Raw genomic sequence first — 14,568 nt, 5'->3', positions numbered from 1 at the left:
AATAACAATCTTGAATCAGTTGTATTAAAAAACGATAATCATTCATATATTCACTCTTGAAGAAACTTGCCTTCTTCCAAATGGTTTTAGAATTACCGAATCAACCCTCAAAGAGGCATACGAACAAGCACAAATGCATAAATAAATAAATAAATATTAATTTTTAAAAAAAAAGGGGGATATATTTTTTTCCAAGTGTAAAAATGGTCTCTCATAAGTGAAAAGACAAATATCCGTTCATGTGGGAGGCACATGAAGGGGTTAACAGCAATAAATTAACGAAAGTTAAGTCGGGGGACCAATTCAGCGTACAAAGTAGGTCAAAATGACTACGAATCCAAAAAAATCGAGGTTTTGACTGAAACCCCAAAAAAATACATACCCTACGGACCATTTTTGCAATTTTGTCGATTCAATATATACAAAATACAAGATAGGCCTTACACCAACAGGGCTATATAACAAATAGGCCTTACACACCAATGGGCCAATATATCAAAAAATAAATAAATAAATATGCCTTACACCAATGGGCCAATATAACAAATAGTGGAAAACTATAGGACCCCACTAACAAACATCATCTCTTGATAAGACACGCTATTCCTAAATGAGCCAAGAGTGCATCACGAATGAAAATTACTTGGAAACGAACTTTTGTTTCTTACCAAGGCATGTATCTTAGTACAAACCTTCTATAAAGCTTCCAATGCCCATGAAAACTTTCAAAACCCCTAAAAGCCTCGTCTTTTTATTTATACCTTTTTCCTTGGTTTTCCTCATTAAACTTAAATCTTTTTTTTTAAGAAGTTGTATATATAGTTCAATACATATCGATTGAACGCAAACGGGCAACAAGTTGCGCCGCTAGCCCTTTTTGGATAGCAAAACCAATTCTTTTGAAAACTACATTTGTGGATCTAGGAGATATTACATTAGAATGCATGACTTAAATAATGATTAAATAGTAATAAGTTCCCACTAATGAAACTTTAATACTTCAAGATTAAGCAATTATTCTTAGTTATATTCATGTATCCTATATCTCACGGTCAAGGCCAAGTACTAGACATTAAAATACTATAAACTGTCACAAATGTATTTAAAAATCCAGTATTTCTCACGATTAAGCCCCAGTACTTGCAATCGTGACAGCTTAGCCAAGGGCAATAATCCGTTACAATTTGCCGCTAAACCGTCACAAATGTATTTAGAATTTAAATCCGTTGTTAGTTTTGTAGAAGATCCATTGATCGCTAATACGAAAAAATAAATCCGTTTGTAAAAGTATGTATTGTTGTATTGAAACTATTTATCTTTTAGCATTACTACTTACTAGTTATTCATATTTACATCTTATATATACATCCAAAACAATATTTAAGCCACAAAAAAAATGAGTCAAACAAAACCTAGTTGGCATGATTTATTTCCAATTAGAAAAGAAATTCAAAATAAACACAAACGTTATATATTTTGGATGGCAAAATAATTAATAAAGATTAATTATTTTGATGAAATGAAACCCATGAATCTAGGCATGGAGTTAGAAGGCTGTTGTTGCTCAAATGGCCTTAGCCATGGCTCTTGAACAACTCCGATCGGTGACCCTGACACACCATCACACTCATACCAACCATAAACAGTCTTTGCATAGTCTAATCTCTTGGCCAGTTCTTGTTTCTGTGTTCTCAAAACTATGTTCTCCATTTCCAAGGCAGAATGCGCTTTCGCAAGTCCTTCTATTTTCATAACCATTTCGTCTCTCTTTTTCGTGAAATAAAAGATTTGCTCATTTAGATCCTTCATGTGTTTTTCTTTCTTCATTCTAGACCTCCTTGCAGATTCCCGGTTCGATAGCATCCTCTTCATCTTCTTCTCATCCATCATTAGATAACCCTTTGATGACATGCTACTTCTAACTTGCTCTAATATTTGAATAATCCAATGTATATACACAAAAAAGAAAGTTCAAGAAACCGAGTAGAACCAATGAAGAAACACGACGGAAAATGATTGAACAAGTCTGATTCTACTTAGAATGTTGGCAAAGCTCATATCAATGCGGACTTTTGCGATGGTTTATTGTTCTTATTTGAACAATATAGGCTCATAGTCGACTTTAAAAACCCTAATATGTGTGTTCGTAAATGAGAGAGAGAGAGAGAGAGAGAGAGAGAGAGAGAGAGAGAGAGAGAGGGTATTTGAAGTTATCGTTGAGGGTGAACCGTGAACATTTATAGAATTTGTACGAGGGGGACGAATATTCTGAACAAAAGTCTTGTGTGTCCCTATACATAAGAAGACTTATGTGAAAGAAACGTAATCTTTTGGAATTCTATAGGATAACGAGATAAGACCGAATTTCATAAGTCATAACAATCATTTTCCCCATCTGGTATATTTAATTAAACATATCAGTTAGTTTAATGGTTTTTTTTTAAGTTCCAACAGTTACACCCGACCTACTTTCTAGATATATCTCAAACTAATTATTAATTAAGCCTTTGATAGCCGGTAACTATTAGCCGGAAGTTGTTTGTTGGCTGTAAGTTATTTTTATGTAAAAGTTTTCATAAAAAATAATAACATTAAGTACTTAAATGTATAAAATTAAATAGAAACTAAAAGTTAAAAGCTTTTAAAATTAGATTTTGGATTAGAATTTTTTTGTTTAAATTAAATGTTTTAAGTTCATACATCCAAACAAAACTTTTTTTTTTTCTTTAATTCAAGTGTTTTGGGGAAATGACACAAATGCCCAACGAACTTTTTAGGGTTGACATTTTAAGTCTCTAAACTAATTTTGTATCTTTATAGGGGCATAAGGTTAGAAGCAACCTGTTTTTTTAGTCCCTCTAACCTATTATAGCAGGTTTCAGTAGCCACATCAGCTCTTTTCTTTTTAAAAGTCAAAATCACATTTTGACTTTCTCAATATCGATTTCCATTCGACAGCAATGGTTGCACATCAAACCTTTGTATATGATTTCATGCCTAAAATTTCATGATTCATAGAAGGAGGATATTGAAAGGATCCGATAACTCGATCAGATTCAACATCATCTTCTCTGACACAAGCGCCGACACCTAAACACCATCGACCAAATCGTAAAGCTTGTAAAATGGAATTTCAGTCTAAATCGGAAGGCTAAAATTCTGAATTCGCAATCGGAATAAGGTTGTTCGGAAATCATTCACCGGAATCAGAGTTAAGGAATCGGTTTCGGAATCGGAAGTAATTTTGATTCGGATTCAGAGTTACCGCTACCAACACATTGCAATCATAATTTCAGTTTACGAACTCGCATGTGTCGATCTCGCAATCAATGTGTTTCGTATTTTATTTCGCAATTAGGATTGTTGCTTCCAATCTCGGAATCGGAATTGATCGTATTAGTTATGTTCTGCAATTGATTTGCAAACTGTAATCGTTTTCGTTAGATTTTGACTTTTAAAGTCAAACAATGCGTTCCATCTGTCCAGATGATGAAGATGCTTCTTTCTTTATCTTTCTACATAATGACTTTTATCTTCATGGTGTAGACATGTTGTCAGGTTAACATCTTCTTCATTTGTCAATGATGATAAAGCCAATTAGTCAAATTACAGTGTTTCTTTAATTGTGTGTGAATTGAGAATTTGGTTTGTTTTAAAAGTCTGTGTGTATAGTGATGGAAGAGAGAAAGCTATTAGAGAGTGTGAAAAATTATCGATGAAGATAAAGTGGAGAGCAGACAAGGGAAAAAGGTGAAGAAAGCAAAAGAGGAGAAGATGAATAGTACCGGGTATTTGGTCAACAAGTCAAAGGGGTTACCGGATGACCCTTTCATTTTGGCGAAAAGGACGTAATCGACCTGGAAAAAACGAATTCATTCCCTCATAAAGCAACGAAAATACTTTAGGGACTAATTGAACCAACCCTTGAAAGTTCGTTGGGCATTTGTGTCATTTCCCTCAAGTTTTTTTTTATGTAAGATTCTCAGTTTGGGCCTATAGTTTTTTTTTACCTTTTTTAGTAAAATTAAAAATTTTAGAAAATAAAAGAAGTAAAATGGAATAAAAAGAACAATCAATCAAATAATAAAGATAGATTTAATGATAGTAATTTAAATAAAAGTCTGAGAGTTTAATTGAGGACTTTATGTTAAAAGGATCATAGTTGTTAATTTTTGAAAGATCATGTTTTGACTAATAGTTGACGTGTTGACTAAATTTGGACTAGAATGTTATGTGACACAGGGAATGGTTTATTTTGGAAACTTATGAAGTTGCTAGTTATTTCCAAGTTATGTTGTGGTTCAAGTGAAAGCTTTAGTGTTGAGGGACTATTTTTTGTATATTCCAAAACTCTAAGCATTAGCAGAGAGTCTCTTTTTCCATGCTACATCCAAATTGTCTTCAACCTCTAGAGAGCATAGAAATGGTGATTCCCTTCTTCTATTTGTGATTTGAAGCTTCTTTATTGAAGTGTTGAAGATGTAGCCATTGTTCTTCACAATCTCCTAGCCTTAGAGGTATAATCCCTTCTCTAGAACTTTCTATCTCTATGGATAGGATTCGAATTTGAAGTCAAATTTGAACTCAATGAACTTTCTAGTTGTTTTATCATCTCTAGAATATCACTTCATCATCAGCTCATTATATAGTTTTTTGATTAAAGTTTGATGATGATTTTTGGGTGTTTATAATTCTAGTATCCATAAATTGATTTTTTTATTCATTTATAATTTAAATGAGTTTTGTTGTTTGGGTATTAAGCAGCGATCACACGGGTCGTGTGAAGTCCAAGGGTTAATTTGCATGGTTCGTGTAGCATCCTCGATGCCTACACTGAAATCTAACTTTTAGTCCGTTTCGATAGCGTTTGACCTCTTATTGTCCTCAAAACTGCTATGGAGACTAATATAATGTATTTTAACCAGAAAATGAAGTCAATATGTTAGGAACCCTTATAGGGGTATTTTTGGACATTATGTAACCATTTGATCATAATAGATATGTCACACCCCCGAACCAGACGGCGGAAACGTCCGGGGGCTGTCGTGACTCAATTGAATACCATAACATTGAATATATATATGAAACATAACAACATTCGTCACCATGCATTAATATTGTACAACCAGTAGAGTTTACATGAAATACATTGTTTAAACATTACATTCCACAATAAATTGTTCGATTCGTACATAAATAAACTGCAAGCCATCACTGAATAAGATTTCCTTTGATTCACTGGTTCCCTGAGAATACAAGTATTTTGAAAAACGTCAACATATGAAATGTTGGTGAGTTCATAAGTTGTATTTGAAAAACAATGTTTCGTGTCGTTTGAAAACCGCCAGAAAATCCGATATTTTCTGAAAATAGTATAGTCAAAAAGGTGTGAAGATCTATAGGTATGCTTGTTCGTTTTCTATACTTGTAAAAATTGTTTATTGAAATCGTATGTATTTTGAATTTGCATGTATTGAAAACCCTAGGAAAACCCGATGTTTTCCTAATTCTTTGAATTCCATGAATTTACTTTGAAACCATCGCAACGCATGAAGTTATCATTACCAGACGACATTGGATTATTTTTTAGCATGATTATCTGCTACAAACACGCGTTACACAAACGACTAGTCTATAGCAATACTAACGATCCCGTAGGCGTCGTCCGTACTAATCACGTTATCCAACCGTCCTGACTACGTGTAGTCCCACATCTGAAGAGAAGGAGGACACGAAGGCCTCGACGACTCCATTAGCCGGTAGGGGATAAAAAGGTACGAGGGGTCCCAGACCCGCCTCGCAAAAAGGCAGACTCTACTAGCGACACTAAAGGACCCTTGGGGACCAGTAGTCTACAAGCCATTGAAAGTCCGGTTACGTCGTGTCGGATTGGTAAAACCCAACACTTCGTAAGATGAAGTCTTTGGGCCTTAAGATCAGGTCGTCGGGCTAGCTAGGCTCAACGAGCAAGATTTTACACTTGTGGGGCCCAAAGATAGTGCGTAGACGTCTGTGCACATTCGCATGTATAATGAATTCCAAATCGTTAGTTGTATGAATCGCAGTGTTGAATTATCATAGTGTCGTCGTGTTAGTAGTTTCGGATTTTTATTGGTTCGAGACCGAACCAATTCGTTTAACAACGACTTTTGGTGTTGTAATGTATTGTATTTTGTCGATAGTCGTGATACCATTATTTGGTCAAATTGCATGTAATGAATTAGTCTTGAAAATTTTCTGTTTTCAGCCCCTCCTTGTTTCTAAAATTTACTTTTTCAACCCTTTATTCAAATATTTTCCGGTTTGGTCCTCAAATCAATTTTTTTGACATTTTAACACCAAAGATTATTGAAATAACTATTTTCCAGCATATTTTTCATAGAAAACAGCTTAAGTCCCTGAAATTTCAGTTTTTCTCGGTTATAACCCTTCTTTTCGCAATTTTGACAATTTTGGCCCAAATTGTAAAATTTTTGCAACTTTGGTCCTTTTTAAATTTAAAAAGCATTTTAAACCTTTGAAAAGGACTTGGATCACTTATGGTCCACTGTTTTACAGAAAATCACAGTTTTGGCCCTCCAAAACAGAAAAATTCGCATAATGGGCCTCATTGGGCCGAAATTGTCATTTTTAGCCCATTAAGCTTGAAATTTATGTTTTTAACCCTCTAAATGAGTATAATTCCAGAAATTGTTTTATTGAAACTGTTTTGACACACTTCATCCATCAGAATTCGTGAAATGTCAATTTGGGCCCTTAATTTTGTATTTTTCACATTTTTGGCCCAAAATTTGTGTTTTTAGCTTAAAGAAAATTGTTACTAAACCACTTAGCTATTTTTCTTGAAACACTTTGTATGTAGAAATACATTTCATGCTAAAATCATATAACATAAGTTATATCTCGGTTTTGAGGAGTTTTATGGCTAGTTCCAACATTAAGACACATAAAAGCATACATATAAGCATGGAAATCATACAAGGCATATAAACACATATAGATCTACACTTTCACTTGTATTCCCCCCCCCCCCCCCCCACAAAACTCATAAAAACAGAAAATAGGGGGTATGAAGCTCACCTTGGGTGTGGGGGCTCGGTTTTGCAAAGAAAATGGAAGGAAAATGAAGTGTTTTTGGCCTTAGCTCCCTTCCTTGGTAGATCTCGAGTTTGAGATGGTTCTAGGGTGCAAGATCACGATTTTTGCATAGATTAGGAAAGGATTTTGATAAAACAAAGAATTTAGTTCATAGATTCAAGCAACTCTTACCTTAGATGAAGAATTTTGTGGAGATTTCTTCTTGAATGCCTCCTAATTTTCGAGATTTTTGAAGAGGGGAGAAGGGAGTGTTCTTGAGTGATCTAGAGAGAATTTGAGAGATTTGTGAATGTGTGTGTGTGTGTGTGTTTCGGCCGAGAGGGAGAGAGAGGAAGGAGTGAGGTGATCTTTGAAGTGATACTTGCATGGGAAAAGGGAATATCTTGCATGGAAATCCTATGGACAATAATGAGGTGGCATGGGAAAGTCAAACCCTCCTCTTGGGCTTGATGTGGGCCGAAAACATGGAAGGAAAAGGAAATTTTTGGGCTTTTTGCTCCCAAGCCCAATATTAGTGTTAGTTAGGGTGTGTTTTATATCTAAAAGAATGTGGTAGGATTTTTACATTTTTGTTGGGCTAGTTAGGTTATTCATGGAGCAAAGTTTTTAATTCATTTCATTCTAGGCCCAACATGGCCCAAAATGTTGAAATAAATTAGTGTGGGTCCAATTAGAGCCCAATTAGGGTTCTAAGCTCATGATAATCTAAATGGGAAGCTTATTGGTCCATGTGGATCCAATATGGGAGTCCTAGTCCAAAATGGACTTAAACAAGAACTTCTAGGGTTCCAATTGTTTGATGATTATTTGTAGCACTTGTATGATGTATTTGATTGAAGTTTTTGATTCACAATAGCTTGAATGTATAGATTACATGACACAAAATTTCCAGTTGTGACATCATCCCCCCATTAGAGGGAATTTCGTCCCGAAATTCTGTTTGAAAGCTAGATTTGAGAATGTTAGAATAGGTGAGGGTACTTTTGCTTCATTTGGTCTTCGCGTTCCCAAGTGAATTCTGGCCCACGCTTTGCATTCCACCGTACTTTCACGATCGGGATGCGGCTCTGTTTAGTGCGCTTCACCTCCCTGTCCATGATTTCGACTGGTTCTTCAACGAACAGGAGATTCTCATTGATTTCGATTTCGTCGAGCGGAATGACAAGGGTTTCGTCTGATAGGCACTTCTTTAGGTTTGAGACATGGAACACGGGGTGTACACTGTTTAGCTCCGCGGGTAGTTGTAGTGTGTAGGCTACCGGGCCTATTCGGGCAACGATTTCGAAAGGTCCAATGTATCGCGGGTTCAGCTTTCCCCGTTTTCCGAAACGTATAACCCCTTTCCAGGGTGAGACCTTCAACAATACTCGATCACCGACCTGGAATTCTAAGGGCTTTCGTCGTTTATCAGCGTAGCTCTTTTGTCGGTCACGCGATGCTTGTAATCGAGCTTTGATCTGGACAATCTTTTCTGTGGTCTCGCGAATGATTTCCGGTCCCGTTAATGCCCTGTTTGACGTATGCGTTTTTGCTAGCTGGGTGTCACCTACTTCCGCCCAACACAATGGTGATCTACATTTACGCCCGTACAGTGCTTCGAAAGGAGCCACCTTGATGCTCGAATGGTAACTATTGTTATATGAAAACTCGATCAACGGTAGGTGGGTATCCCAAGACTTTCCAAAGTCTATCACACATGCATGAAGCATGTCCTCGAGCGTCTGGATGGTTCGTTCGCTCTGACCGTCCGTTTGTGGGTGATACGCAGTGCTCATATCAAGATGAGTTCCCATTGCCTTGTGGAGCGATTGCCAAAAGCGCGACGTGAACCTACTGTCCCTATCCGAGATGATAGATTTTGGCACTCCATGGAGTCTTACGATCTCTCGTAGGTACAAACGCGTCAGTCTCTCCATCTTGTAGGACTCTTTGATTGGTAGGAAATAGGCAGATTTCGTCAGTCGGTCGATTATTACCCATATGGTGTCCAGTCCGTCCGACGTCTTGGGCAGCTTGGTCACGAACTCCATAGATATCCCCTCCCATTTCCACTTAGGGATTACCGGTTGTTGTAACAATCCTGAAGGTTTCTGGTATTCCACCTTTACCCTGGCACACGTAAGGCACTTACTAACATAAGTTGCGATTTCCGCCTTCATGTTAGGCCACCAATAGTGCTGCTTAATGTCCAAATACATCTTGTCCGAACCAGGGTGAATGGAGTATCGTGTCTTGTGGGCTTCCTTCATAACGGTCTCTCTAAATCCTCCGATTTTTGGGACCCAAATACGGTTCATGAAGTAGTATACCCCATTCTCCTTGACTTCTAGATTCTTCTCCATCCCGCGCAATGCCTCACTATTTCTATTTTCCGCTTCCATAGCCTCTGCCTAGACTGATGCAATTTGAGTGACCAGATGAGACTGAATGGTTATCGAGTGCGTTTTCGTACGGCGATTTGTGTACTCCTTCCGACTTAATGCATCAGCTATCACGTTGGCCTTGCCTGGATGGTACTTGATCTCGCATTCGTAGTCATTTAGTAATTCCACCCATCGTCGCTGTCTCATGTTCAGCTCCTTTTGATTCAAGATGTGCTGGAGGCTCTTGTGGTCTGTGAAGATGGTGCACTTTGTACCGTACAGGTAGTGCCTCCAAATTTTTAGAGCAAAGACCACGGCTCCCAGTTCTAGGTCATGGGTCGTATAATTTACTTCATGCATCTTTAGTTGGCGGGACGCATATGCTATCACTCTTCCACGTTGCATGAGAACGCAGCCTAGGCCCTGATTCGATGCGTCACAGTAGACTACAAAATCTTCTGTTCCTTCAGGTAGTGATAGTACAGGAGCGCTACAGAGAGCTTGCTTCAAGGTTTGAAACGCAATCTCTTGCCGGTCTGTCCATTTGAATGGCACGCTCTTTTGCGTAAGCAAGGTAAGCGGCTTGGCGATTATAGAGAAGTTTTGGATGAATCTCCTATAGTAGCCTGCTAGGCCTAAAACTGGCGAATTTCTGTGGGCGTAGTCGGAGTTGCCCATCCCTCCACAGCTTTGACCTTAGAGGGGTCCACATGGATTCCGTCTTGGCTAACCACGTGGCCTAGGAAATTCACACTCCGAAGCCAAAACTCACACTTGGAGAGTTTGGCGTAAAGCTTTTCCGATCGCAGAGTGTCTAGGATTTGTCGTAGATGCTGGCCATGCTCCTCCTTGCTTCGTGAATAGACGAGAATGTCATCGATAAACACAATTTGTCAAGGAACGGTCGACATATTCGATTCATTAGGTCCATAAATGCGACAGGTGCATTTGTTAGACCGAAGGACATTACGACGAATTCATAATGTCCATAGTGGGTTCGGAAAGCGGTTTTGGGAATATCCTCTTCTCGGACCTTGAGTTGGTGGTATCCAGACCGTAGATCTATTTTGGAGAAATAACTAGCTCCTTGGAGCTGGTCGAATAGATCATCGATTCGTGGGAGTGGGTAGCGGTTTTTAACAGTGAGTTTATTCAACTCTCTGTAATCGATGCACATTCTGAAAGATCCGTCCTTCTTTTTGACAAAGAGCACTGGGGCTCCCCACGGCGAGTAGCTAGGTCGGATAAATCCCTTGTCCAAAAGCTCACTGAGTTGGCTGGACAGTTCCTGCATTTCAGCAGGAGCCAACCGATATGGTGATTTAGCGAGAGGAGTCGCTCCTGGATCAAGGTCGATTCGGAACTCAACCTGTCTCTCTGGGGGTACTCCTGGAAGATCTTCAGGAAACACGTCCGGGAATTCACACGCTACCGGAATGTCTTGGATGTTAGTTTCTTCTTTGGTCCTGTCCACTATGTGAGCCAGGAACGCCAAATTGTTCTTTCGCAGGTGTTTTTGTGCTTTGATGCACGAGATGAGGCGGAGATTCGTACTGGGTTTGTCTCCGTAAATCACTAGGGTTTCGTGATTCGGAAGACGAAGGCGAACGGCCTTCTCGCGGCATAAAATCTCAGCATGGTGGGGGCTTAACCAATCCATGCCGATAATTACATCGAAACTCCTAATTGATACTGGCATTAGGTCTATTCGAAAGACGTGATGGTTAAGGGTTAGGGTACATCCAGTGTAGATCTCCTCAGTGGATTCGGTTTTCCCATTGGCCATTTCTACCGTATATGTTTCATTTAGCCTCTGGGGTTGTTGTTTTAATAAATGTTTAAACTTCTCGCTCACGAAACTTCGTTCCGCTCCGGTATCAAATAAGATGCATGCATAAGTGTGGTTTAGGAGGAACGTACCGGTCACAACTGCGGGATCCTGGACTGCATCACTCTGACCCATAGTCAGCATTCTTCCTGCTCCTCTGTTTCCTGAGTTGTTGTTAGGGCAATCTCGGCGGAAATGCCCCGTCCTTCCACACCCGAAGCAGGTGTGGCTAGGCCCTGCATTATTGCCGCCGGCATTGGTGTTGTTGTTATTGCGGTAGTTGTTGTTGTTGTTGTTCTGGTTGTTTCCCTGACTCTGGTTCCTAGGAGGGTACGTCCTGCAGAACCTTGCAGTGTGTCCCCTTCGGTTGCAACTTGTGCAGTAGAGTTCCTTGCATTCGCCGTGATGGTGGAGGCCGCACTTATTGCAACTATGAAGATTACCGGATTAGGGTCTTAAAGCATTTGAAGCAGCTGAGGCTGGAGCATGTGGTGTGACTGGAACCGGTGTGGTGACAGCATTAACTGCCACTGTTTGCTGCCTTTTTGAGGTCTCGGGGCCCTGACGCCCCTTCCTCTTGGGGTTCTTCCCTCTCCTACCATCACCCTCCTTTTTCTTCTCAGTCTCTATTGGTTTCTCGCCTCTTTTGTTGTTATGATCGTACAACCTCTTGGCCAATCTCTTCGCACTGTCAAACGTTTCAGGGTTCGCAGCTATCACATTCCCTTGAATGGGGGATGTCAGTCCCCAGATGAATCGTTCAACCTTCTTCCCTTCTGACGTGATCATACCCGGGCACAATAAAGATAATTCGCTGAATCTCGAGATGTAGGCGTCGATGTTAGCATTCTGCACCGTGAGGTTCCATAGTTCCTGCTCCATCCTTTGAATTTCGCCTCGGGGGCAGTACTCAGCCATTAACATTTCTTTCATTTCTGCCCATGGGATAGAGTTGGCGACAGGGAGCGTCATAGCTTCCACATGTCCATTCCACCAAGTGAGGGCTTGGTCCACGAAAGTACAGGCTGCGAACTTCACCTTCATCTGCTCGGGGCATTCGCATATCTCAAACACCGACTCTACCTTCTCGATCCATCGCTTCAAGGAAATCACCCCTCCCGTGTCGTTGAAAGTTCGGGGTTTAGCGTTCGCAAAGTCCTTGTAGGTGCACGTTTTAGTGGGTCCTTGATTCGTCCCATTGTTTGAACTTCCAGAGCCTTGCCCATTGCCTCCTCCGTTGTTCCCTCGGTGCAGTTGTGCCATAGCTGCGGTGACCGTAGCGGACACGGCTGCCTGGAAAGCAGTGGTGTCGACTTCGGGCGATGTTGGCTCGGGATTTCCGCGGGTAGCTCGGCGAGGCATCTTTCTGTCATGAAACGGAAAGATGTTGAGTGTATGTGGTCTTTGTGAGGTCGTGATCCTGCTAGCTAGATGTATGGTACGAACCTAAACATTACTATCATCAAGCATACAATCGTAACTTCTCAACACTTAACAACTTGTAATAGCATAGCAAAACATATAACAGTTTATTAATATTATCCGCGTTTAGTACAAGAAAATTTGCTCGTAAGAGCATACATAAGTAACACTAATCTGACAGCATAACGGCTCCATGAGTAGTGTAATCACTTAAACATAGAGCCGAAGTACATAATATAGTTCCTAATGTTCTACCATGGTAGGTCCATCTCTAATCGCGATGTGCTGCATCTGGAGGTGGTGCCGAAGATGTGGATGCTCCCTGAAGACGAGCCACTAGGCGTTCTGCGTCCTGAAGTCAAGACTCCCACCTTACCTGCCTCATGTGAAACTCCCGGAGGACGTCACGCGTCTCCTGCTCCGCACGCTCGACCCTAGTCCATAACTGGCGCACTTGATCAGCAGTGCCCTGAGCAAGGTCGCCGGTGTCCCGTAATCGTCTCACCATGACCGGTAGGGCTCGATCGGCCGGTCCTCCGTCCCTCAGATCAAAGAACTCCCGTGACCTGCCAAACGGGGGTCGCTGTCCCTGGTGTCTGCTCCATCTCCAAAGATCGATGCCCCAAGGAGGGGTAGGTCCAGTGGGACCCACACGATAAGCAGGCATCCTGATCGGGTAAGGGGGGTCGATGACCTCGGACTCTGCGTCCGAATCACCCCCTTCGCTGCCCTCGAGCTCCTCTTCGAATTGCTCTTCGTCCTCTTCGGGTTCGGCAGGCTCGTCCACGGCTTCTGCCTCCGGTTCTCCGTCAGATTCTTCCTCGGGGTCTTCCTCAGGTTCCTCTTCAGGCTCTTCCTCAGGCTCCTCCTCCTCTAGCCACCCGTTGTTTCCCTGGTTAGGGAAATAGGGGTCTCCAGGGTGATGAAAACCAGCCATGCTGTCTGCGCGAGCACGTAAATATGCTAACATTATTCCTAGATTCTATGACTATTGTACAGACCAAGCAAACGTTCTCTTGTTGATGATAAAGGGTATAGTTTTAGGTTCCCTAGCTATCCCGATCTCATCAAGACGTGTGTTAGTTTTACTTTGGAGAGAATGTAGTTGATCAGGCTACATTCACTCCTTGGTATCACTAAGAACAGTCTCGAATTGACCGAGATACCAGCATTATTGTGTTTGATTCGGCGTTAGGCTCTTATTCCTAATGCAAGCAAGCGTGTTTTATTTACTTGTTTTGTTCAGAGTTCTGTTAGTCCCTCTTTTTGGTTTATAGTTGCATATCAATGTGTGGTTCGACATGCTAGTTCACTATAAACAAAGCTCTGATACCAACCTGTCACACCCCCGAACCAGACGGCGGAAACGTCCGGGGGCTGTCGTGACTCAATTGAATACCATAACATTGAATATATATGAAACATAACAACATTCGTCACCATGCATTAATATTGTACAACCAGTAGAGTTTACATGAAATACATTGTTTAAACATTACATTCCACAATAAATTGTTCGATTCGTACATAAATAAACTGCAAGCCATCACTGAATAAGATTTCCTTTGATTCACTGGTTCCCTGAGAATACAAGTATTTTGAAAAACGTCAACATATGAAATGTTGGTGAGTTCATAAGTTGTATTTGAAAAACAATGTTTCGTGTCGTTTGAAAACCGCCAGAAAATCCGATATTTTCTGAAAATAGTATAGTCAAAAAGGTGTGAAGATCTATAGGTATGCTTGTTCGTTTTCTATACTTGTAAAAATTGTTTATTGAAATCGTATGTATTTTGAATTTGCATGTATTGAAAACCCTAGGAAAACCCGATGTTTTCCTAATTCTTTGAATTCCAT

General features: G+C 40.4%; 1 protein-coding gene across 1 annotated transcript; it reads right to left on the bottom strand.

Annotated features, from left to right (window-relative positions):
* Positions 1 to 1,397: 1,397 nt before the first annotated feature.
* Positions 1,398 to 2,195, bottom strand: LOC111880126 (bZIP transcription factor 11). Its single transcript, XM_023876524.3, has one exon. It carries the CDS (start codon positions 1,909 to 1,911, stop codon positions 1,507 to 1,509), a length of 405 nt encoding a protein of 134 aa, XP_023732292.1. The 5' UTR covers positions 1,912 to 2,195; the 3' UTR covers positions 1,398 to 1,506.
* Between the last annotated feature and the right edge of the window lie 12,373 nt (positions 2,196 to 14,568).

Source organism: Lactuca sativa, chromosome 1, assembly GCF_002870075.4.
Source record: "Lactuca sativa cultivar Salinas chromosome 1, Lsat_Salinas_v11, whole genome shotgun sequence".
Classification (NCBI taxonomy): Eukaryota; Viridiplantae; Streptophyta; class Magnoliopsida; order Asterales; family Asteraceae; genus Lactuca; species Lactuca sativa.
Note: the sequence above shows the minus strand (reverse complement) of the source record. Positions and strands in the feature narration are given on the sequence as shown.